This window comes from Rhamphochromis sp. 'chilingali' (genome assembly GCF_963969265.1).
Source record: "Rhamphochromis sp. 'chilingali' genome assembly, chromosome: 1".
In the NCBI taxonomy this organism is placed as follows: Eukaryota; Metazoa; Chordata; class Actinopteri; order Cichliformes; family Cichlidae; genus Rhamphochromis; species Rhamphochromis sp. 'chilingali'.
This window is the reverse complement of record NC_137929.1, coordinates 56821846-56847958: the sequence shown is the minus strand read 5'-3', so window position 1 is coordinate 56847958 and position 26113 is coordinate 56821846. Positions and strand designations below refer to the sequence as shown.

The 26113-nt window shown below is 39.5% G+C and overlaps 1 protein-coding gene across 1 annotated transcript; it reads left to right on the top strand.

Moving 5' to 3' along the window:
- Positions 1-4130: 4130 nt before the first annotated feature.
- LOC308406603 (uncharacterized protein) lies at positions 4131-16918 on the top strand. The gene is made up of 9 exons (XM_080897683.1): positions 4131-4329; positions 5553-5816; positions 5896-6141; positions 6228-6410; positions 6519-6599; positions 9833-9931; positions 10753-10851; positions 14004-14096; positions 16636-16918. The coding sequence occupies exons 1-9, from the start codon at positions 4323-4325 to the stop codon at positions 16695-16697; spliced, it is 1134 nt and encodes a 377-aa protein (XP_080753809.1). The 5' UTR covers positions 4131-4322; the 3' UTR covers positions 16698-16918.
- Positions 16919-26113: the final 9195 nt, after the last annotated feature.

Here is a 26113-nt window from a genome sequence, read left to right as displayed (position 1 = left end):
TAGGATGTATTTGTATTATGTGGAGGGTTGTAGTTTTTTTTTTGTATGGCACTTTGCTGCTCTCTAGTGACAGACACAAAATAAAGTAGTCAACTGAGTAATTACTGTTACGTAATATTTTGGGATATTTTTACGTGTAGACAACAATCAGCCAACACGTAAATAAAGACTTGAAGTCCATTTGAAACAGAGGCCATCTGACAACAGCACGAGCACAGGCAGCTCCTCGTGTGATGGTTTCTTTTCTTCCTTCCATTCTTTTTCTCTCACCTCTCTGATGGAACTGTAATCTGGTTTTACACGTTTTTGGGTGGCTCCTGTTCATTATCAATTCATAAAGCCTGCAGTATTTAAAGACACAAGTCCTGTACTACACTCAACAAAAATATAAACGCAACACCTTTGTTACTGCTCCCATTCCCCATGGGATGGACGTAGAGACCTAAAACTCATTCCAGATACACAATATAACCATCCCTCCCAAACAGTGGTCACAAATCAGTCCAAATGTGTGGTAGTGGGCACATCTGCTATATTGAGATAATCCATCCCACCTCACAGGTGTGCCACATCAGGATGCTGATCTGACATCATGAGTAGTGCACAGGTGTACCTCAGACTGCCCACAACAAAAGGCCACCCTGGAATGTGCAGTTTTGTCTCACAGCAAAATGCCACAGATGCCACAAGCAATGAGGGAGCGTGCAATTGGCATGCTGACAGCAGGAATGTCAACCAGATCTGTCGCCCGTGCATTGAATGTTCATTTCTCAACCATAAGCCGTCTCCCCAGGCGTTTCAGAGAATATGGCAGCACATCCAACCGGCCTCACAACCGCAGACCTCGTGTAACCACACCAGCCCAGGACCTCCACATCCAGCAGGTTCACCTCCAAGATCGTCTGAGACCAGCCACCCAGACAGCTGCTGGAACAATTGGTTTGCACAACCAAACAATTTCTGCACAAACTGTCAGAAACCGTCTCAGGGACGCTCAACTGCATGCCCGTCGTCCTCATCGGGGTCTTGACCTGACTCCAGCTCGTCGCCGTAACAGACTTGTGTGGGCAAATGCTCACATTCGATGGCGTCTGGCACGTTGGAGAGGTGTGCGCTTCACGGATGAATCATGGTTCACATTGTTCAGGGCAGATGGCAGCTGAGAATGTCCCAGTTCTTGCATGGCCAGCATACTCACCGGACATGTCACCCATTGAGCATGTTCGGGATGTGCTTGACCGGCGTATACGACAGCGTGTACCAGTTCCCACGAATATCCAACAACCTCGCACAGCCATTGAAGTGGAGTGGACCAACATTCCACAGGCCACAATTGACAATCTGATAGACTCCAGGCGACGATGTGTTGCACTGCATGAGGCAAATGGTGGTCACACCAGATACTGACCGGTTCTGGGTCCCCAGACCCCCAATAGGGCAAAAAACTGCACATTCCAGGGTGGCCTTTTGTTGTGGGCAGTCTGAGGTACACCTGTGCACTACTCATGATGTCAGATCAGCATCCTGATGTGGCACACCTGTGAGGTGGGATGGATTATCTCAATATGGCAGATGTGCCCACTACCACACATTTGGACTGATTTGTGACCACTGTTTGGGAGGGATGGTTATATTGTGTATCTGGAATGAATTTTAGGTCTCTACGTCCATCCCATGGGGAATGGGAGCAGTAACAAAGGTGTTGCGTTTATATTTTTGTTGAGTGTATGAAGCAGGGTTGTGGCTTATTCAAGTAACTCCACATTCACAGTACTACAAAGGTGTGTCTGTGAAGATGCTCAGTCATCAAGGTCAATTGTAGAACCACCTTCTCTACTATGAAGGTAGTTCAGTTCTCATATCTCTCGTATTAGCCAGTAGAATGTTCTTGGATTATTCCTGCAAACTCAACCCACTTTGGTCGTGTACTACAAAGCAAATCCACCATAACCTGGATGTCTTTTCTTTGATTTCATTAAAAACTGAAATTGAACATTAGTAACAAATACAGATTAGTAGACATAATTATTCGTTGGTCTTTCTTTATTCATTGATGTATATAAAAGAACTGAAGAAGCTTCTCAGATGAGAGGTTAAACATCTTCAAGAAACTTAAAGTCCAGTCACTTTTCTTTTCAAGCTCTTTAGAATATATAAATATTCTTCAACAATGTACACATTAACCTGACTAACCAGTCTAACCATTTACTCTTTAACCATGATATCCATAGTTATCCATTACAGTCAAGCTGTGTGATGTAACAAAGCACAGTGTGGTGCTCTGATACAGCTTCAGAGTTTTAAACAATTGATGGGTTAAAGTTCCTTAATCAATTTTATATTTGACATATTTTACTCAGCTGAGTGTTGTTACAGACACACACACCCATTAATGACAGTGATAGTCTTGCACAAAGCAAGGTCCATAAGGTCAGGTAACATTTCATGTCAGATCTTTACTCATAAAGTGCAGTGTCAGCTTGAGTAAGCAAGAAAATGTGTTCTTTTGCTCCTTTTTGCTTTGGCTGTGCAGAATTGTTCAGTATGAGCGATATGGGGTTCTGACGCTGGTCAACCCCTCTGGTGCAGACACGGGGGAGAACACATGCTACCCAATGTACTGTGAACACACTGACTGCAGGAAGGAATACAGCAAAGCTGTTAGTCTTCGTCTTCTTTCCAGGTGTGATTAATACATTTTATTGATGCTTAGCCTTGCATTTCTCTGAACTGCAGACTTGACATGAATCTTTTTTACATCCTAATAATCTCATCATAAATTTGTCATATCTGGTCTCTGTACGGACCAGATCCACAACTGTTTGTTCCATCATCTGAGTATTACAAGGTGATTCAGCTGAGGGGCAACTGGCCTGCAGTCCTCCCCTGTCAGGTGACGTCACCTGAGGCTAAAGTAACTCTGCACTGTGAGTACCCACCTGTGGAGGTGGAGGTGGACAGAAGGGAGATCTCCTTTAATGTAAGAAGGGCTTCACAATCCATCGACCTCGAGCATATCATGCCGGAGCTTTATACTGTGTTTCCAGTCTGGAAAAACCTGAGGCAGAGCTCTATAAAGTACATGCTCATCTATGTTAACACAATGCTGCACTCCACTCTCTTGACTGCCCAGCACAGAGTCCTGACATCCACTCATTAGAACACCTTCGGGAGGAATTGGAGCGGAGACTACAACCCGGGCCTTTTTGTCAAACATTAGCGTCTAACCTTACAAATGGAAAAATTAAGAAAAATTCCTATAAACATGTTCCTAAACCTTGTGGAAAGAGTTCCCGGAAGAGATGAAACTGCAATAGCTGTAAATCATATTAAACCCTATGAATTAAGAATGGGATTTCACTCAAGTACACATGTGTGTGAGGGCACACAAAACAATACTTTTGGCAATATAGTGTAGCTTTGTGTGACAGTACAGGATGTAAAGCCTATTTGCACTCACCTGTATTTATAAGGTGGCATCCAATATCACCAGTGGATAGGAGTCGTGGCTTGGCAGTGTCTGGCACACGAATGGCAGATGCAAAGTAGCTCTGTTATATTGCAGGACATGGTATCAACAAGAGAAGCCGACAATAACACAAGACTGCTTGTTGTGTAGTGTTTCAACACAGTAAACATCAGTATGCATCTGAGTGAATATTGTGTTCATCCAGTGTGTTATAGATATAGTAAATTAAGCAAAAAAAAATCGTTCAAAAACATTGGACATGCTAGGGATGTCATGCTCAATATTGATGTGTGGCTCAAAAAACCCATGTCAGGTGACCACGGGTAACTGAGGTTTTGGTGCATGTTGAGTCATGGCTTGCCCGCTGGTTTGGTTGCCAGAGTATTGAAAAATATTTATGATGCCACAAACTCCCAGACACACACACACACACACACACACAAACTACAAGCACTTTCTCTAGGTCCAAGTGCTTTCTGTCTCACATTTGCACATGTTCAAACGCCAGTGACAATGTGTGACAATAGCAAAAGTGGCCATTGGGTGTCGCTGTTCAGATGGTTTTGAAACCTTGACTGACCAATAGAAGAAGAATGTTTGGTCTGGGGGACAGAGGCACTCTCCCGTCCCTAATGACAGAGCAATCATTATTTATTCCCATCTGGCAGACCTGATAGGGGGGGAAAAATTAGTGAAGGAGGACAAAGAGAGAGAGAGAGCGTAAGAGAGAGAGGAAGCAAACGCAGGGGAGGGCCTACATACAGTTAGGGGAAGGGGGCGGGCTTTAGTTGGTGTCATTTAAAAATAAGAAAAAGAAATCTAATTACCGAGAACAGAAATAAAGAACACAACCATGCCAAGTAAGTAATATATATATATATTTATACATCGTTGTACTCTGATTGTATGCTTTGGTTGGTAACTGAGGGCTGGGTTTGGGATGATGACAGAGAGCAGAGTCTAAACTTTGATTTAGAAGTTGTGGCTTTATTATGTGCATCCCATGTCACAAGCATAGCAAAGGAAGAAGGTGTAAAATGAACATTAATGGCATCAAATATGAGCTAAAGCCTTACACAAGCAGTGGAGCATGAACAATAATTATAGAGAAGAATTTGAATTTAAGTGTTAAAGAGCGCACACGTGTGTGGGTGGGGAATAGTTATGACTATTAGTTAATTGTTTAAATTCTGTTGATCTACTGGACGGTTGGCCATGTTGTTTCATAACCAAGAACTGAAGCCAAACCTGAAAATCTTTTATATTACGTTTAGTTTTTGGTTCAGTTTCAGTGACACCAGTTTCTCTATGATCGTGTTCAACAAAAGGCACAGGAGTCCTAAATATCCTAAAACTGCTTGAAATTTGAAAATTTCGATTGTGGATTTTTGAATGCTGATGTTTTAAGATTCAAAGCAAAAATAACTTTAAGACATGAATGATCTAAAAATGTTTGTGCATTATTCTTAAATCAACCAAATGCATTTACAGTCATGGCTCTAATTTGACAAATAAATGTTTTTGACAAATAAACGTGGGATTTCTCCCACTGATAACACTGCGTCCAGATGAACAGAATCAACTTTTTGGGATTGAAAAATAAACGTTTTAATGATTATTGTTTGTTTTTAAATTTTGCCTCAACATGTTCCAGACTTTGACATTAATTTGATGGCTTTAGGAAAAGTATTGCATTAGCTTTTTAGAATAACAGCAATATTTATAGACAGTCCCTCATATTCAGAGGTTTTAAAATGACTGGTCAGTTCCTGTGTTATTCTATTATAAATTAAGCAGATAAGGAGTGGTGGAGGTGGAATCTTCTGGTGCCACCTTCATTACTTCTTGATGCATGCTCAATAAGGTAAGTGAATCCCCACAAGTTGATTCTGCTCATCTGGACGTAGCATTTTCCACCCCAGAAAAACAAAAAAAAAACAAAAAAACCCCGCAACATCCAGATGAACAGAAACAACTTTTGGGCACCTTCACCAGTATTTCTCCATTGCTCTCTTGTTGGCTTTCTTGGTATCATGGTATTATTTGCTTTATCAACAAGTAATGAGGATTTTAACCCTCACAGCTCGTCTGACTGTGAGTCCCAGCAGCTCTCAGTTCTTTAAAGGAGACTTTGTGTCTCTGAGCTGTGAGGAGGACGACAGCTCTGCTGGATGGACTCTGAGGAGAAACACAAGCAAAGGAAATACCACTCAGTGTGGAGATGGGTGGGGAACACCAGCTGGTTCTTCCTGTAAGATCAGTAACACATATCAAGTGGACAGTGGAGTTTACTGGTGTGAGTCCAGAGAGGGTCCCATCAGTAACATGGTTAACCTGACAGTCACTGGTAAGCTGAGTGTGTGGAGTTAGTGTTGATGAAGCTGTGTGTAAATGGATGAAATGCTGTAGTTTGTCTCTGTGTTGAGGTGGATCAGTGATCCTGCAGAGTCCTGTCCTCCCTGTGATGGAGGGAGATGACGTCACTCTGCTCTGTAAAACAGAGACCACTCCCTCCAACCTCCCAGCTGCTTTCTATAAAGATGGCTCCCTCATCAGGAAGCAGCCTACAGGTCACATGACCATCCAGCATGTTTCCAGGTCTGATGAAGGCCTCTACAAGTGTGACATCAGCGGTCATGGAGAGTCTCCATCCAGCTGGATCACTGTCACAGGTGACACACTCACCTGTCTGTGTTTCTGCAGCTTTCAACATTCACAATGTGACGACAACTTAATGACTGTGTTTGCTTTATTTTAGGGGAACACACCACCACACCTCCACCTACATCCACTCTTCCTGGTTCTACCTCCGTCACTCTTCCTGCATCCCTTTCTCCTGCTGTTGTCTGCATTTTGTCAGTTTTTGGATCAGTCTGTGTTATGGTCATGCTGGTTTTACTAACTCTACTGGTGAGGCGATTTGTTCACAGAAAGCCTGAAGGTGAGCAGATTTCATATATACATATATATACGTGTGTGTGTGTGTGTAATTTTGTTTATTTATATGTTGTTTATTTTTTATTTTGGCTCATGTCATCATAACTTGAAGAAGACGACATCAGAGATGATATCAGATACAGTGAAATCAAAATCTCAAATCCTCATCAACAGCCAATGAGGCGGCATAAAGGTGTGTGACTGTGTCTCTGTGTGTGTGTGTTTTCTAACAACATTCAAAAGAAGGAGAAAACTTGTTTTGATGGTTAATGTAAAGTGGCTAAAGTATAATATTATGTTGCACTTTTCAGGAGAAATATCTAAATAAGTGCTTCAGAGGAAAAATACTAAAACATTGAAACAGTAAATTTACCAACAGCACTTTTAAAAAGATGATTTTTAAACTGCAGTTTAAAAGAGACCGCAGATTTCAGGCTTAGAGCGAGAGCACTACAGAATTCGGGGTTATGGGTTTATTCTGGTATATTTTGTTCATAGCGAATAGTGATGTGTCGGTCGCAAACGAAACGATTCTTAGAGTCGGCTCTTTGAAGTGAACAAAGGAGACGTGCTTCTTTTCTTTCTGTCTCTCTCACACTTTTTTTTGCTTCACGCCGCACGTGAGTCTTGTGTTTGCACTGAACACAGGGCGGAGAGGCGGTAGTTACACTCCCAGTAGCACAGGAACAGGTAGGAGAGGGAGAAAGAGAGCCAGGGACAACAACGTCACATTAGAAAGTTATAGTATAGGTATAGGTAAAGGTATAGTAATAGTAATCATCCACAACTATTTTGAGTTGTTCAGAAAGTTTATCCATGCTGTGAATCCTACGTATGCAATTCCAAGCAGGAAAACACTCTCCCAAAAAATCATCCCAGACCTATATGACAGAATATGCATCTTCTTGTTGTTTTGCATATTTTAATTTATATTTTATTGTGTTCTGGTTTGAAGTGTTTTGTGTTGTTTCACTTTAAATTTGTTTAAAAGAAAAAAGCTGAAAATTTAAATAGTTAAAAGTTGAAATGTAAATAGTTGGTTTTTGTATTTTATATTTTATTTTTTACATTTTATGTGCAGTGACCGGTCAGAGCGGGCACACTCTGTTTTGTGTAATTCTTTTTAAACCCCTGTAGAACTGCAACCACATAAGCTAGCGCAACAATATTTGGTTTTGCACATGAAACCGGAGGAGTTGTACTTAGAGGCCATCAGCTTGTCCTAAGTCACGGTTTCCGTCCACATAGGCCTTGCAAAAATTTTGTAAAAAGTATTTGCAGGAACAAAAACATAATATTCCAGAAACACGCTTTGCCAATCTGATCAGCTGTTTGTAACACTTCCTAACTGGAATAGACGTCAGCGCGAACTATCGCGTGTCCGTGATTATCTGCCCGAAACTGGACGCAACATCATTTATGGAGAAAATGTAGTTTTTTACCTTCAGGGCCATATAAGTTACACTGGTATTTTTAAAAGTCATGTTTGACTTTATGGTTTTCTGTATCGTTTCTGGGAGGCTTAGAACTCAAATCACACTGCTGGAACACACATGGTTTGTTTTGTTTTTTTGCAAATTTGCATTATATTAATTTTCCGGTTTTCCTTCAGTATTCAGGAGTGTCTATGAAGACACTCTAAAAAAAAATTCCAGAGGTGGGAAACTACGTTGTCCAACTTTTTTGTATTTACAGTTTTGAGGGATAAATCTCTGAAATTTCTCTAACTAGAAATTATATGAAAAAAATAAATAAATAAATAATAATAATAATAGCAAAAGGTAAGGAATTTCAGAAAAATTATGCATAGCTATAAAATATAAAATATAGTGTTTGTATTGGTGTTGTGCTTTTTTAAATGTAAACTTATCATATTTTACAAAAAAAAACTGTATGTGGTGGAGGGAAATGGAGATCAAACATATAATTTACTAAAAATATCCCATGGAGCTGAATTTTTATTTATTAAATTTTTTTGCAGACCTGTGTAATTAAAAGACTCTCTCTCTCTTTGCTCTCTATGGATAATATAGGAAGAAAGCTTTTGTGTGGTGGTAAAATCCTAGGTTATCCTGATCTTAAAAACCTTTAGCCTTGGCAAATGTTGAAGACTAGTTTCAGAAAGTCTTATTAGTGAATGCCTTGGAAATGCCTTTAATTTCTGTGACATATGCCTCTAGGTTTAATCTCTTTGATTGAGGGGACACAATAAAGCTCTTCTCTGTAGATGTTATCTTCATCAATAAACCCAAGGCACATCACTCTCCAGGCACTATTCACTTGGGAATAGTATTATATTGTGTTTATATATTTATTTTATTGTATTTGTAGTTTTTAAACATACTATAAGACGTTTTTAGTGCAGTAAAAATCAGACAAGGGCAGCATTAACGAAAAAAGCATCTATTAATAGAAAAAATGGATTATTCAGTGTATTCAGATACACAGCTGTCGTCATTTTTTAGGCACGTTTCTGGACCCAAACCTTCATTTTACAGCTACTTGGTGACGTTTTTTCTGCTGGCTGTGTATTTGTCATCAGTGACATCAGTAGTGGCTCATCCTGCAGCATTCTTTGTTCTTGAGATGCTTTTAAAGAGTTGAGACATACTTCAAGATGACAAACTGATTGTTTTTCAGGTCACAGACAGGAAGGCAGAGATAAGGAGACAGGACCTGAGATTACAAAACCAGATCAACACATTGTGTAATAGCAGAGGCCTAATACTAGAGGTGTAACATCGTAAAGTGTTCTGGTTATTGTAGGGACCAGACTTGTTTTGATGGTTATGGACCATAGATTGCAGAAACTGCACCCTTCCACTACACACATGGCCTTTAATTAATATCTTGTGGTTTAATTTCACATTAGCATGCAAATGAAATAATTCACTTTATTTATCTTAGATTAGATTTGTTTAAGTGATGCAACCAAAACTTAGTCTATAAATGTTCACACTGCTCACCTGCTGAACCGTTCACACGGTTGTTTTTTACATGCTGGACTGCCTGTTTTTCAGCCTGTGGTTAGTCTGTTAACATAACACAGCAGCTCTGTGGTTGTCCAGTTTCCTGTTTCTAATGAAACACCTCAACTGCTCAGGTTTCGCTGCAGGGCAGTAAAAGGGATTTTTAAACTCTGTATAGGTACAATACATTGACAAAAATATTCATTTTCAAAATATTAATTTTATGTATTAAAAAATAAAAATGTACAGTTCTGTTAATCATACCTGCCATCTGTCTTGCACCTCAGATAAGGTGCCTGCACCATCAGCACAAAGCAGCTGTTTCACTGCTAATTTGAATACTGGACACAAAAGCAGTAGCTGAAATGGTTTTGCATCATATTTAAAATATTAAAAGTAGTATAAAAATGACCGTACTGTCTGCAGTGATGTCCTCTGTGTGTGTTTTATTGTGCAGAGACTGATCCAGCTGCAGTCTACTCAGCAGTGAGAACTGAAGACGTCAGTTATGGGCAAATCACCATCAAAGAGAAGCAAAGAAAGTCAAAGAAAAGAGGTACAGCTGCTCCTCTTTGTCTTCATCATGGATAAGAATGCGAGGAAGAGTCCAGCAGGTGTTGCGACTCCTGTCTGGATCAGTCTGACACTGTTTACTAATTACTCTTAAGCTAAGCATCTTTATTTAAACAGGGCTGAAGTCATGAAATAATTAACAGGGAAATGCATTAAAGTGTGAGGTCATCACAGTTTTTCCACCCCCAGAAACAAGTGATGCTGACACTTATCCCTTATGAGTTTCACAAAGCTATGTGCATGTATGCTTCAGCTTTATGCAGCTTGTGGTTACTGTACACACATGCACAAGTGTGATTTCCACTCTCATCTATAGAACAGAAAGCTCCAGCAACACTTGAAGCACAGACACCAAATGTATTGTCTGTTCAGACTTGTAAAGCCATCGCCTTATACTTTTTAATCTCTTCTGTTCATCATGAAAGATGCATAATGTGAAGTCATGGCAGAAGCATAGAAAATCACTATTTGCACCAAAAGTTATAAAACCTGTAAATATCTGCAAAGAAGAAGCGCAGCGCAGTTTTTGCAGTTAGCAGAAATTTTGCACTTAGTGTGACGTACACGCATCCCGTGATTTTAGCATGTTTTCATTAAAACAGTGCTGTGATCAGTTGTCTGCTTTAAATATAACCTTTAGTATCACTTCTGTTCTCTTCTTTCTTGACAGTGAAAGTGTTATTCCTATTTACACAATTTAAAAAAGTAAATAATCTAAATAGTTTTTTGTGTTGTTTCTAATGTAATGGTAAGTGCCAGTATGACTACTGCACTGATGTCTTCTTTGTGTGTTTTATTGTGCAGAGTGTGATCCAGCTGGAGTCTACTCATCAGTGCGAACTGGAGACGTCAGTTATGGACAAATCACCATCAGAGACAAGAAAAACAGATCAAAGACCAGAGGTACAGCTGCTCTTCTTTGTCTCCATCATGTGTTTTTGTCCTTCATAAGGACGATATTTGTTGTAAATATTGAGATGCTATTTGATTATCTGTAGTGGATCCTCTCAGCTGTTACTAACATGTTGCAGCCTGTGTTGGAGGATGGTGAGAGGTCAAGCAAGAAATCCTTCTTTATACATACAGGACAGATGTTACGAATTTCTTTTAGGGACACTAGAGGAGATCCTGAACACAGTCAGGGATTTTTTGTTGGGATAAATGAGCTGCAGGCTGTATGAGTACCTCTGAAACACCTCTGCTCATATGCATCCAGGCTTGTGTGATACATCCTTGCAACCATTCATGGGGTTTGATAATTTACTGATTGATTTACCATCCATCTGTTTTAAAAGTAGAAGGTTTTGAGAGCTTATTGCAGGGCAAACACAGGAAGACAAACTCAAATTCCCATGTATGACCAAGTTAAAATCAACATCTAATTTAACAGGCATGTCAGAGGCCACGTGGCAAAACTAAGTAACAGTTCCCTCTAAGCTGAGCGCGTGAGCAATCACACACTGCTGACACAGTCTCCACACCGAAAACCAGCGAAGTGAAAATAAGTACATGTACTTACTTCAATTTCAATTCAGGCTGGATTTTTTTTGTGCGCAGTGCAGATTGTCTGTGTCAGCAGTGTGCGATTGCTCACGCGCTCAGCTTAGAGGGAACACTGGAACATTTAACATGTAAGAACTGTGATGAATTGTCCGTATCATCATATTTAAAGCAACCCTGCTTTAAATATGACATCATTAAGTCCTGATACTGAATCAAACTAACGGTGTCTTAGATGAAATGTTTAAATTAACATAATTTCTCACACAAATTTATCATTTATGTGTTATTGTATAAAAAAGTCTGAGCATTAAATATATTTGATGGCTCTGAGGTGATTCACAATAACAGGTAACTGGAACCTGGATTGTAGCTCCATCAGAATCAGAATCAGAAAGACCTGAAATATACGACAGAGCAGCATGACGTTGAAGATAAGCACAGGGCATAAACAGGCAGTAAGAACCTGCAGAGCTGCTCTGTGTTGTTCATATGGATGTGTTCTGTTAAAGTTAGAAGTTCTTCTTTTTTTAGCAGAGTATCACAAAAAAAGGTTGGTCTATATGTCTGAGAGTAAGCTTAAGCATTATACTATAGACTATTACAGTTACAATCTTCATAAAAGCAACATTGTGCATTAACACCTGAATTATAAACATCTATATTTACATATCTATAGCCTCCTCTTTCTGAAATGCTTTTTAAACCGTGAACTCAGTTAAAGCGTTTCATCAGAAACAGGAAACTGGATGACCACAGAGCTGCAGTAGAGTTTTGTTTAAAAAGTTTTAAAGATTGACTTCTCATCATAGTCCTGATGATAGTGTGTATATGTAGTGATAACGTATTGGTCTATACAGTACTCTCTGGTAAAATGACACAGGAAAGATGACCACAGGGCCTCTGAAACCTGCTGGCAGGTTCTAAGAAATCTGATCATGATGCTTACTGGGAAATAACTTCTTTTAACACACATCCTGTATACTGACAGCACTTTCTATGTTTCACTTCCAGCACTCATGTCCTGTTAGACACTGTTGCTCATTATGCAATGACATTACATACCTTTTAATTTTTGTAACCTGGTGCATACAGATGCACTCAGGTTGAAGACATGAGATTTATTTTTGTTTTCTTCTGGCTCACCTGAAGCACCAGTGACAGGCCTGTGGTAACGTCATCGTTAGTGCATGCAACAACAAATATGGTGACTATAAAGTAGAGTTAATAGATTATTGATCCTTATGCAGCCATGAGAAGACCACAGCCAACAAATTCTAAAGTCTGAAGATAAACTGATAGAACTGGATGCATTTACTTTTTTCCAGCACAACTTTTTTAAAAGAAGAATTTCTTGCCAACTGTTGTTTTCACCTGGACACATTTTAATCACATTCAAAGTGACATCACAATGACGTGAATGTTTCTAGCTCTAGGTTTGAGTCTTGGGTCAACTTTCAGCCTGGACATTAAGCTTAGCACCAGGACTTTTTCTTAATTAGAAATCCGAGGGCTAAATTTGGTCTGTTTTTATTCTTCATCTGGTCATATAATGGTTATTTGCGCCCATCAGGGAATCACAACTTGAGCTTTTACTGAGAAATATTTAACTCTCATCAGGCTCATCAGGTCAGTATCAGCAGAGGTTTATAGTGAAACCATTGTGAGACGTTACCTGTGATGAGGCACATGATCAATAGTGGGTCAGTGAGACAACTCCCACTAGGGATTAAATACTTGGGACTCTCCACAATTTAACTTTAGAACTGAAGAAGAAGAGACGTGAAATGTGAAGAAACATGATGAAGTCCAGTCGCCTTCTTTCCGAGCTCCTATACAGACACAGAACCACACAGATGGTGTTTTTGGAGCTGTAAGAATTTGGACTGTTTTAACTGGGAACTGAAGGAGCGTTGAATGGGCTAATTGTGTATTTTATCATTTTAACAAGTGTTTTTAAGATAACATGGAACAAAAACAAAGCCTTAATTACAACCTTAAAAAAATTGTAGACCCTGAACAACCAAGACATCAACAATATAGAATTATATTTCTTATATAGTTTTTGTAGGAGCAACTTCTTGAGCCACGCCTCTTTTTTAACATTTCATATGAAAGGAGATAGAAAATAAGAAGTGATTTTCTTGTAATGCATTAAAGTCTTGAGCAATAGTTCTCCAGGATCTCTGAAGACTTAAAGTTTTGTTTTGGCTGCTTTTTCACTCATTTTCATCTTTCATCTTTCTAGTTTCCATTTTCAGAGGTACATTTCTCTTTTTGTTAATTTCTTAAGCCACTTAACAATCATTGAAGTACAAAAACTTCCCCTAACTTAAGAAATGGACCAGTGTTGTGTTTACAAAAGAAACCAAAGCAAAACAATTTTTTTCTATTCGTCTGTATATGTATATGTGCACCAAAAAGCACACAAACACACAGCTTGTGTCCCACTGCAGACAAGAAAAAGAAGGAAGACCAACTTTCTTAAATGTCCAGTGAGATTTATTATGCAGTCATCTATACATATCTATATATTTATTTTTGGTTCATTTCAGCCAGTGGAGGGAAATCTGGAGGTGATGACATCACATACAGTGACCTCAAAATATTACATCATCACCAGCAGCAGCCAACCAACCGGAGCAGAGGTATTGCTTTGTGTGCTGTGTGTCTGTCAGAATAAGGAAGGTCGAGTCAATAAAAAATATCAATAACAACTAAGGTTAAAGTGATCTCTCTGCTTTCAGCTCAGACAAGCTTCTCATGTATTTGCATCCATCCTTGACATTAATGCCATCTTATGCTATCAACAATTGCTTGTTGTCAAGTTTGCCTCCCATAGAGACTGTAGCATCTTCATTTCACAGGCGTTACTGTTAACAGTGGCTGGAGCTAAGATGCCAGCAGCTTTTACTGATTGTTTGCACGTTGTGGATAAGCCTCTAGTCTTTGGGGGGAGATTATCATGCTAGACAAGCTTCCTCTGGATCTACTTTCACTTGTCCTGAGATCAGCTGCAAGTCTTGCTTTGTGTGGAAACACAGCTAGGATCAGCAAAAAGAGGAGTTTCTATGTTTATCACAGATATTCTTTTTTTTAAAAACTGAAGGGGAACATTAATCTCTAGAATGATCATTTTTAAGGGCAGGGACTTAAACATTTAAGGAATCATTTCCCTTCTACACTAAAAGTGACATTTACAAGAGCCAAACATGTAACTTGAACACAATGACTTTATGTTTCTATGGTGAACGTAATTAAATCATGTAGGATCTGCTTTCAACAACTTAAAACTAGTTAAATTTATTCATGTATAGCAAGAGTGCGTAACTGCCTGGATTTGCGATATCACAATATCACAATATCACATGCAATTTCAAACACAGAAGACAGAACATACACACACCACATGTATGCTATCCCTATTTATTGTGGCTTAACCTGTCAAGGACAGAAAAGTAAAGAAAATTCGGTATCAATCAGCTTTCCCACTTTTTTTTTAGTTTGGATTGACAGTTTGATTTTGCAGTGTTTAGCACTGTTGCCTCAAAGCTAGAAGATCCCAAGCTCAAATCCATCATCAGGCAAGGCCATTTCTGTGTGGAGTTTAAATAAACATTAAAAAAATCATTGAGTGAATTTTCACGCGGTTAAATTGCTTTATTTGAGCATTATGCAATTCTTTTATTCCAACTTTATGAACCAACTTCATTAACTCATGATGAGTGAACTTGTTTACTGCAGTTGAGTCCAACTGAATTCAGTTGAGTTGACCCAGCCCGTGCAAATTGTGCTTGTCCAATAAAAGTACTTAATAGAAAGACATTTATTAATGTGGAAATCCTTCCCATGATTATTCTAACTTCATTTAAAGAGTCTCGATGCATGCTCAATCATGCAGATAAGTAAAAAGAGTTTAAAGAGTTATTCTTTGGAGTGATCAACAAAGTCAAATTCTGGTTGACATAAAATTGTCATGTGCGTCTTTTTTTCCTCCAGTTTAATGGATTTAGGACACAGCTGTCATCTGTCCATCTCTACATCAGGGTTGCAGGAGGCAGGAGTCTATTCCAGCTGTCGTAGGGCCAGAGACACCCTGGTCACCAGTCTATCGCAGAGAGACAGACAACCTTTCACACTCACACATGTGGGCAACTTAGAATCATTAACCTAATCCCACTAACTTGCATGTACCCATGGAGACACAAAGTCCACACAGAAATGGCCTTGTCTGTTTTGCTGTACGCCAGGGACGACAAGGTTGCTTCTCTGCAACTTTGAGCAGGGGAATGGGTCCTTACTGTCGTCTATTCAAACATGCTGATTGACTGTTCAGAGTATCCGATACAGTGTATATATTTTGTGACAAAGTTGAGTCTGTTTGGCATTTCGCGGTAAAATGTGTGTTCTTCTTTTAATATTAATCACAAATGACCAGATATAATGGGCGGGTCCTTGTTCTTACTCAGTTAAACTATATCATGGACGTCTGGGTGCTGAACTTTATCGTAACACCCGGGCAAACAGCTGAAAGAATTTGGCCCCAGGAATCAGTGTATAATACTACAAATGATACAGTTTATTATAGTGATTGAATCCCTTTTTGTAGGTCATGGGCAAATTACTTTGCCAAAGGACAATGTTGAAGTTTGGATTTATGCTCATATTTAATGATTTATGAGTCCCATGTTAACGTTCAGTGTAAGCACAGGATGTGGTTTGAACTTAGTGAAGAATTTAAGGGAGGTGAAATTCTAAAAGTTCAGGCAGTCAGGAAGGAAACCACTGCCTGGTTGTTTTGCACTCTTTGGTCAGTTGCAGCCTTTTTGTTGTTATCCACAGAATCCACGTATTTGAGCCGCCTGCTGGAAGTTCAGATTTAGTCTTTCTTTGAGTTTGGATAGAACACCTAATAAAAAGATTACCTATATATGTGAATATGTTTCCAATTTGGATCCTCCAACTTAAATTTTCGTGGTGCTCATCAGTATGTTTTTTTGAAACAGGGAGGCTCTGAGTCGCACTTCCTGGTTGGTCTATTTCACATTATTTGTGACAGTTTGGCTCCAAGACTATTAATGTGAAAATGTGGCACCACTGATGTTGACTTTTTTTAAATAAATGAGTGAGTTATTTTAACTGTGACTGGTCTCATATTGTTTGAACTGTGTGTTCTTGTGTTTTCAGAGCTTCCATCAAATCCAAATGTTGTCTATTCCTCACTGAAGAAATCTGCAAGTCCAACCTAACAACCAGCTGCTGGTCCACACAGGCCGTCAGACCAGAGGGCTTTCGTTATAAAACAGATGTGTATGTATTCTGTTTGATCTCTTCATTAAATGCACTCACAGAACTGCAGACGGACAAAGAGAAACTTAATGTGGTGATGAGACGTTTTTGTAAAGAAGCTCAAAAAAAAGTATTTTTGTCACACTGCCTCTCTATGTCTGCAAGGCCAAAACAGAAACATTATACTGTATGTATATGCTATGCATTATATAGTCTATAACTGATAAATAAACATAATGCAATGTATTTAAAATAATCAGTAACTTGTGGGACCCTGCTGTCGTCTCCACAGCAGAAATCTGTTTTTTTGTGCAGGATCAATAAACTTTGGTCGGACTTGTTGTTCTTCTCGTGTGGTTCTGTGGGTTTCATGAAGCTCTCTGATGGAAAACATGAGTTGCTGTGGCTAACCCATGCACGTCTCCACAGAGCAGATAGAAAACAACAAATATCAATAAAACCACAACCTCAGACTGAGAGCAGCACTAAGATCACTCAGTGGCTGGAAACTTCACACAAAAGCTTGAGAAGCTCGTATGTGTCTGTGTACAGTAAGTTTAGATTCAAGGAAATGAAATATGTGAGACTTTAGATGCTGTTTGAAATAAATACGTCTCCATCAACAGATATTTTTCTGATGCATCTTAGTTACTGTGTTGTTGATATCTGCGGTTGTGTTTGCACAGGACACATAGTGAGGACATCTGTCCTCATTCAGTGTGATGATGATGATCTCGGTGTCGATTCAGTCAAAATCTGGGTCAGATTATGCGGCCATAACAAATGCACACTAACATGAATCATGTGTTTCTGAAAGAGAATAACTTCTACTGATATTTATTTATTTTGAATTTCTGCAATACCAAATACCACTGGGACCTGTCATATGACACATTTTTATTATCAAAGAGGTGAAGTAAACCATTCATTCATAATTTAGAATAATCTGGAATGAATCAGGAGAGAAAATCTAAGATTAGCACTGGTTCAGGTGGAAAAGTGAGACTTGCATTTAGCAGCAGTCTGTGTGAAAGTTTTCTTGCATCGCTTGTTGTTGCTTTTTTGTTTGCTTCATTTTTCAAATCAGCGCCTCGAGTTTGTGTTAGAGTGATTTTTATACAGTGTCTCTCTGGTTTCCTTCAATCCATGCTTACACGCTCCTCAGTAAAAACATGAATTTAACTTTGTTCTCAGAGAGGTAGGAAGAGGCTTGAGCTCTACATGTTTATTATTATAGGTATGAGGATGAGTGTCATCTGTTCAAACCCAAATAATTATCTGTCTGTAGATGTGATCACGTCAGTTTTGTGCCTAAACTGTCCCCACGGTCTTTCCGGCCACTTTAATTATATACAATCAATAACTGGTCAGTTTACAGCTAACTGTATGTAGCTGATTCCAGCAGCATCCACAGACAGTAAAAAGCACCAACCACAGCATAAAACACGGTCTGGTGCTGCCATCTAGTGACACTGAAGAGCTCCAACCACTGATTTTAGGATCATTCTGAGTCACTTTAACTGCCTCGTGTAATTTCGACTTCTTTTTATCTATGTTTAAAAAACTTATATTACACAGACAGACACATCTATACTACAATCATTATAATATGATGGTATGGACATTATAGCGTGACTCATTTTAATCTGACATTTCATTCTTTGCTCAACTAGACTGTGAAAAGCACAGATGTTTACAGCATCTGTATAAAATATTTGTGTAAGTCAAATAGATGATGCCACTCACAGTGTCCTATATAATGTTAATGCAAAGTTTCTTTAAGACCAGCCCACTCACCTTAGGGAACATACAGACATACGTGCATGTCGATGCTGCAGAAAATTCTTCATCTATGTTTCATGTGATGATCAGCTTTTCTGCTCCAACTGAGCATTCAAAGCCCCTTTTGGCATATTTGCCATGCAGACTGGAATCGAACCACCGACCTCCACGATTAGCAGTTGACTTTGCTCTACCAGGTCTGGATTGGTTTCAAATTTGCAGTGATGCACATTTAGGTCAATGTTACTGGCCACTTTATTGGGTACACCCCTTCAACTGCATGTTACTAGAAATATTTAATCAGCCAATCACATGGCAGCAAGTCAATGTATTTAGACATGTAGCAGCTTCTTCTCATGCTTTGTGGACTCCTCAGTACTCAGTCTGAGTGAATTTTAACCTGAGTGTTTGTGAAACTTTTTTCCTCTGTTGGACTTAAGGTGTCAGTCACTGTTTACACCGACCTCAGTGTATTTTAAGTTCTTTTGTGGTTTGAGAAAAGCATTGTTTTAACTCTACTTTGACAATGGTGGGAACTAAACAAAACCTTTGTAATTAAATACTTTGTGTTCTTGTGCAACATTTTTATTATTGAAAAAATCGCTATAACATCAACAGACGAACAAATTACCAACTACTGACCAAAACATGGTCTTGTGCTGCCAGTGTAGTGACACTGAAGTGCTGACAACTAAATGAGTCGACTGCAGTTCTCAATAGAAGTTGGACTCTGACAGAAGAGTAAACAGTAAACAAGTATTAGAATATAAAGCTATTACAGTTACTTTCAACAAAAAGAACATCGTGGGGGTGAAAAGCCTTATTTTTATCATAAACACATGTCTAACATTTGCACCAAACCTTGAAAATCCAGTGCAGCACTTTAGCGATGTTTCAGATCCACATCATCAAATGTGCTGTGTGATGCTATCATTTCTATACGGACCTCTGAGGAATATTTCCAGCACCTTGTTGAGTCCATGCCAGGAGGGATTATGTCAGTTCTGAAAGCAAAAAGACGATTCAATCCAGGACTAACAAAGTGTACCTAAAAATGTGGCCAATGAGTGTATGCACTGTGTAGAAAGACATCAGTCATAGGGCCAGTAGGTGGCAGCAGAGGAGCTTCAGAATGCTCAACAAATGGTGGTTTTCATCTGACCTTTGACCTGTCTGTTGATAATAATGATAACTGTTAATAATAATTTAAAAACTGTCTCACTGTCAACAGCAGATGAGTCTGTTTCTTTTGCATTTTTAGTTCCTGATCCAAAGAGATGAATTGGCTCAGACTGATGATCCAACAGTTTTATTCATATCCTTTATTCTTTTAATTACGATTACATTTGTGGAACTTTTATTTTGTTTAATTTTGGCTTTGCTCATCTCTGCTATCTGTTCTGAGGCGAGGATGATGAGGCATTCGCTCCTCAGGTGGTAGAAGTTTATAAACTGCCCTCCACAAAGACGCTGAAGACCAAAGGCCTGTAGTATGAAGCAGAATTTTGTCTTATGCAGGTAACTTCAGGATTGACCCTGGATTTTTCTGTACTGAATGTTGGTTCACTTTACTCACCTAACCTAACCTTTTCCACAGCAGGTGGTAAAATCAAAACAAACAGACGGCGAGAAAGAGAAAGAGAGAGAACACACCTCGGCAGGAAGTCAGTGAAAACGGGGTCCATGACAGAAGCTGGAGTCTTTTGGGTGTTTAATTTTTTTTCATAATGACTTGTTAACAGTGACCAGAGAGAGATTGACAGAGATATACAGACAGACATGTCACCAGTTGCTACTGACAACTATTCTCTAATTCTTGACTGATGGATGTTCATCTTTTTAGAAAAATAAAGTGAAATAATCTCAATAGTTTGTTGGAACTTTTTAAATAATACACTTACCATTCATGGCAGCGTACTGTTACATGCATACATACAGAGATATAATCATTAAAATATAAGAATGGTCCCTGATGAGTTTGTGACATTTTGTTTTGATTCAGGCATGATATCATCATGTTTTTCGAAAAAATAAATATTCAGATGTCAGTTTCTTTAATTTGTGCTGGCCAGACATTGAACTTTGTAAAGATTTGCATATGTGAATTTACATCTGTTTATGATTCATGTACAAGAAATCAGGCACCAGGTGTATTGAGTCACTCAGGTATTCTCCACTTTGCTCATATGGGGTTATCCCATAAGAGTCAGAGTCATGATTGAAGACTGAAGATTTATTTTTTGTCATTATGTTGCTAGAACATAATAAAAATTGCAGTGTTGCTCTCAGTGAAAAAGAAAATGCAGAAAAAGATAAATAAATGAATAAAAAGACTTAAAAAAAGATAAATGCTTAGCATTCTTTAGAGTACAGTAACAGGATGTGAGTGTACGTACAGGGGGTCAATGGGTCTATGTGACGGTGTTTCCACAGGAGCAGAGGGAAGGGTGGGTGGACAGATGGCTTTCACAGATCTTGGGAAAAAGCTGTCCGTCAGCTGGGTGCTGGTGGTCTTTATGAATCACTGTGATTCACCGTGTTAGGTAATGTCTTTGTTTCCATGATGAGTAACACGATACAGACTCTTGCATACAGTTTTACACTTATTGTTCCTTAATTATCGATGTGATCATAAAATAGGACTCTGTGGACTTTATGTCAAATTTAAATAATAAACTGTCACGGTTGATACATCATCTGAGTTAGCGAATTCAGGTGTGTTTAATTTATTAATTAATTTATCTAACACTTTATTTTATTTAACACATAAACACAGTTTGGTGATCTGGACATTATAAATTTCTGCACCCTCTGGTCAGACATGACACACACAAACTCGGAAGAGTGGATTTGTACAAAAACGGACCGATGCAAGGTTATCGATGATTAACACTCGTGCAATAAATTAGATGTATGTTGGGGTGGCTGTAGCTCAGGTGGCAGAGCAGGTCATCCACTAATCAGAAGGTCGGTGGTTTGATCCCAGGCTGCATCCTGGCTGCATGCCAAATATCCTTGGGCAAGATACTAACCCCATGTTTGCCTACTGGTGGTGGTCAGAGGGCCCGGTGGCGCCAGTGTCCGGCAGCCTCGCCTCTGTCAGTGCGCCCCAGGGCAGCTGTGGCTACAATGTAGCTTGCCATGGCCAGTGTGTGAATGTGTGTGTGAATGGGTGAATGACTGAATGTAGTGTGAAGCGCTTTGGGGTCCTTAGGGACTAGAAAAGCGCTTTTTTAAATGTGGGGCGATCGTGGCTCAAGAGTTGGGAGTTCGCCTTGTAATCGGAAGGTTGCCGGTTCGAGCCCCGGCTTGGACAGTCTCGGTTGTTGTGTCCTTGGGCAAGACACTTCACCCGTTGCCTACTGGTGGTGGTCAGAGGGCCCGGTGGCGCCAATGTCCGGCAGCCTCGCCTCTGTCAGTGCGCCCCAGGGTGGCTGTGGCTACATTGTAGCTTACCATCACCAGTGTGTGAATGTGTGCGTGACTGGGTGGATGACTGGATATGTAAAGCGCTTTGGGGTCCTTAGGGACTAGTAAAGCGCTATATAAATACAGGCCATTTACCATTTACCACAAAACGGCTGGTCAGTTTGTTTGTTTCAACTCATCTAAACATGGAATTTGGGTACAGTGTTTGTACAGTTTGTCTTATAACAACAACGTAATTTGCACACTCGAATTTTTATTTCGACTTTACTTTAAAAATTATCAATAATATGGTTTTTTTTTCTTAATGTGACCCTAATACTACGCTGGATGGTGAGGTTATATGGTCAATGAGGTCAGATGAAAAAAAATCGTACTCCAGTGAAAAAAGGTTAAAAAAAGAAAGAAAAGAAAACCAACAACAAATAACAAAAAAAATAAAACAAACAAACTTAAACTGTACAATGTATTAAGAAACACACACACACACACACACACACACACACACACACACACACACACACACACACACAACTGCAATACAACTAGAAAACCGGTGTCCGAAAATGGGGAAAATCCGTGTGAACCCACAACCAGCCCAATATGATTTTAATTACTCTAAAACAAACACTGAAAATTATTATAAAAATCTAGTCAAGACTCAGGAGTCCACAGACCATTTGTAAAAAGCTGAACCTGAACGAAAAGGGCTCCGAGGCTGTAAAGCGCGTGAGCTTACCGTCAGAGGCTAAAGCCAAACTGTCCACACCGAAGCAAAGCCGACGGGGGCACCAAGAAAATGAAACCGACTTGAAATGAAAATTTCATCATGCGTTCAGTACAAAATGATTGCCCGGACACATCTCTTGGTCTGTGTCCTTAGAAAATGGCTACGATTGCGCATGCGTCACTCTTCGGGGGCGTGGTCTCCGTCTTCTTGCTGGTTTCTGCTGCTGTAGGTGAGATTGGCATTTTTTCACATTCATACACTGGCACACATTCAAAACTGATTTTATACCCATTTAGCATGAGAGATTTTACACGTGTTTCTATAATGCTTAACTTGAAAAAAGTTTTAGTGGTTATAAACTCTGGATGTTCAGACCCTAGACAACAGATTATTTTTACCCTTCATTTGTATTATTTTAAATAACCGATATGTGTTACTGGACCAGAGATGGCACGATACCACTTTTTTATGTCCGATACCGATATGAATCCGATATAGTGTTTTTTAATCAACAAAACTGTTTTTTAAAATATCTTGCTGCATTTTGCAAGTCTGCAAGTTCATACTCAAGTTTAAAACAACAACTACACTAAAGCTATTCTGTTATACCTGTATACAAAAAAAATATTTCATAGTTCAGCAATACTGATCAATCTAATAAACTTAAACCTACACCATCCTCCCTATTCTGGTATTTTAAAGAGTACTTAGCGTAAATATTAAGCAACCTAAATAATAGGGTTCCAACTCCCAGCAACAACAAAAATAAATAAATAAAAAATAAGGAACCACCCCTCACGCGCCACCTCATGATGCTTAATCAACGTAATCAACCTTAATTTGATGCAGTGTGAAAAAAAATGCACAAAAATCAATTATTTTTCAAGAAATATTAAATAGATTCAACATCTTTCTTCAACAAAATTGCAGACTGCACAGATGGTACCTTCCCAAAGTAAAAAGTACTATAGCTTACTAGGGTATATATATTAGACTTAATAGTCACTATATACAGTAATTGACTTCTATTCATTTTACATCAAATTAAAACTTTGGGTGTCAGATAATTATTTATTAAAAGCTAGACATTTTAAATGAGAATAAGAAAGAAAAGTATGTCTTTGTGCCCCCTTTTCCCTGTTCATGCCCTATCGGCCCCCCTGGCTAAACTTTGCTAGATCCGCCCCTGCACAGTTACCAGCTGTCGTAGAAAAAGATCCTGGTGTAGAAAGTAATATTAAATACATTCTAACAACAGCTGATCAAGCTTAAACGTGCTGCTGTTGTTCAGCCGCTGGTTTCCTCTTTCTGGTGCAAAGTGGGCCAAAAACAAACAAGAGAGACGGACTCGCAACAGAAAAGCCGATCAGCTGATCATTAAGCAGTTTCATGATTGAAGTAGCAGCCGGAGAGCGAGAGGCAGTCGCTCGTTAAGCTTAACGTGGGAATGCTTTACAAACATTCAGAGATGGACTTACACACTTGCTTTACTTCTCTCGGGGATAACTTTGTCGGAGATGAAATGCCGGGTTGCTAGCGAAGCTCCACATGCTATCCAGACCACCCACACGTCCCGCATGCCACAGCCGCTCTATCACGTGATGCATACTGCTCCGACTGCTAACGTTCTGAGGTGAGTTACGGCGTGTTGCAAGTTTTGTGAGGTGCTTTCGTGATATTTAATGGATCGGATTACATTTTTTATTTTTCTCCGATATCCGATCCAGTAATTTAGGTCAGTATCGGACCGATACCGATACGTAATATCGGATCGGTCCATCTCTATACTGGACTATTCATTGAAAATATGCTATCAGTTACCATAACAACTGTTATGGGGCTACTTAATATTTTGTTGTGTTTCAGTCTTTATGTACTACCATGATAAACAAATCTCCACTGAAACCTCCTCAGTATTAATTTGGCCAACATTAATTTACTTACCAAACATCATACTGTTACGTAAATTTTTATTTTTTATTTTTTTTTTTGCATTTTGACCTTTGTAACTTCTCTGCTCTGTGTTGTTTCCTCTTTCAGATCAGAAACACGTAAAAAAGCTAAATCTGGACAAAAGAACGTCACTCTGACATGTCGAGTCCCAGACATCAGCTTCACAGCTGTACAATGGAGCAGAACTGATCTGAATGAAGAATATGTCCTTTTATACTGGGATGACCACTTTGAGCCATTCAGGCAGCATCCATCTTTTAAGGATCGGGTGGATCTGCAGGAAAGACAAATGAAAGATGGAGACGTGTCTCTGATTCTAAAGAATGTGACGATTAATGACGCTGAAACATACGAGTCGTGTCTTCATGGAGGAAACGCAATCATGGTTGTACAGTGGCAACATCACACTGAGTGTTGTTCCTCCAGGTGAGTGAGTAGAGTTGAGTGTGTGTGTGATCAGAGGTGAAGCTGCTTCCTGGTTGTTGATGTTTGTTTCTAAAGATGTTGTTGATGAGACTTTGTAGAAAGCAGCTGGTCTGAGTGATGTGATCAGAGTGCAGTAGATAATGTCTGACAGCAGTTTGAAGAGCAAATGGATTCTGTTCTGTTCTTCACTCATCACCTACCTGACAGCTGACACCTCACACCTGTTTCTCACCTGCAGCTCAGCCAGGAGGACACACAGAGGATGAAGGAGAGAAGATTGGATCTGTTGGACCTGTAGCTGGTGTGACTGTTCCTGCTGTGCTTTTTGTTATTGTTGTTTTTATCTACAGTCAATATAAACAACAACACAGTCGGAGTCCACACCAGCCTCCAGCGGAACTGCAAGATGTTTGAAATGAGCTTTTTCCAGCCTAACCACGAGTCTCCTGTTACTGCTCCAACTTCTTAGTGCTGACATTCAGCACATGGGAATTTGATGAAAATGAGCCTTTGAATTTATCTGCTTGTAAGTAATCCTAGTATTGTAAAACAACCTATGCCCACAAGCTGCATGTCTTTGGACTGCAGGAGGAAGCCGGAGTACCCGGAGAACATGCAAACTCCACACAGAAAGACCCCAGCCTGATGGTGGAATTGAACTCAGGACCCTCTTGCTGTGCAGCAACAGTGCTAACCACTGTGCTGTGGGGCTAGGTTAATTCATTAATCCAAATTGCCCGTAGGTGTGAATGCGGGAGTGAATGGTTGTCTATCCCTGTGTGTTAGCCCTGCGACAGACTGGCGACCTGTCCAGGGTGTACCCCGCCTCTCGCCCTATGACAGCTGGGATAGGCTCCAGCAACCCCCACAACCCTGAGAAGGATAAGCGGAAGCGAATGGATGGATGGATTAATGGATTGTAAAACAAAAATAAATCGTGTAAAATCATTACTGTTTCTGCTTGGGTTCTTTTCTTTAAAAATAAATGTGAACAAAATGGCAGTGATCATGATCATGTAGGTCTAATCTCACTGGAAACCACCTGAAATCAGCTCCAGG

Bases quoted from the DNA above. Each gene is read 5' to 3' on its own strand.
- LOC308406603 (XM_080897683.1), top strand. The intron at 6,142-6,227 runs GTGACACACTCA...GCTTTATTTTAG, and splicing joins CAGCTGGATCACTGTCACAG to GGGAACACACCACCACACCT. The intron at 6,600-9,832 runs GTGTGTGACTGT...TTTATTGTGCAG, and splicing joins GCCAATGAGGCGGCATAAAG to AGACTGATCCAGCTGCAGTC.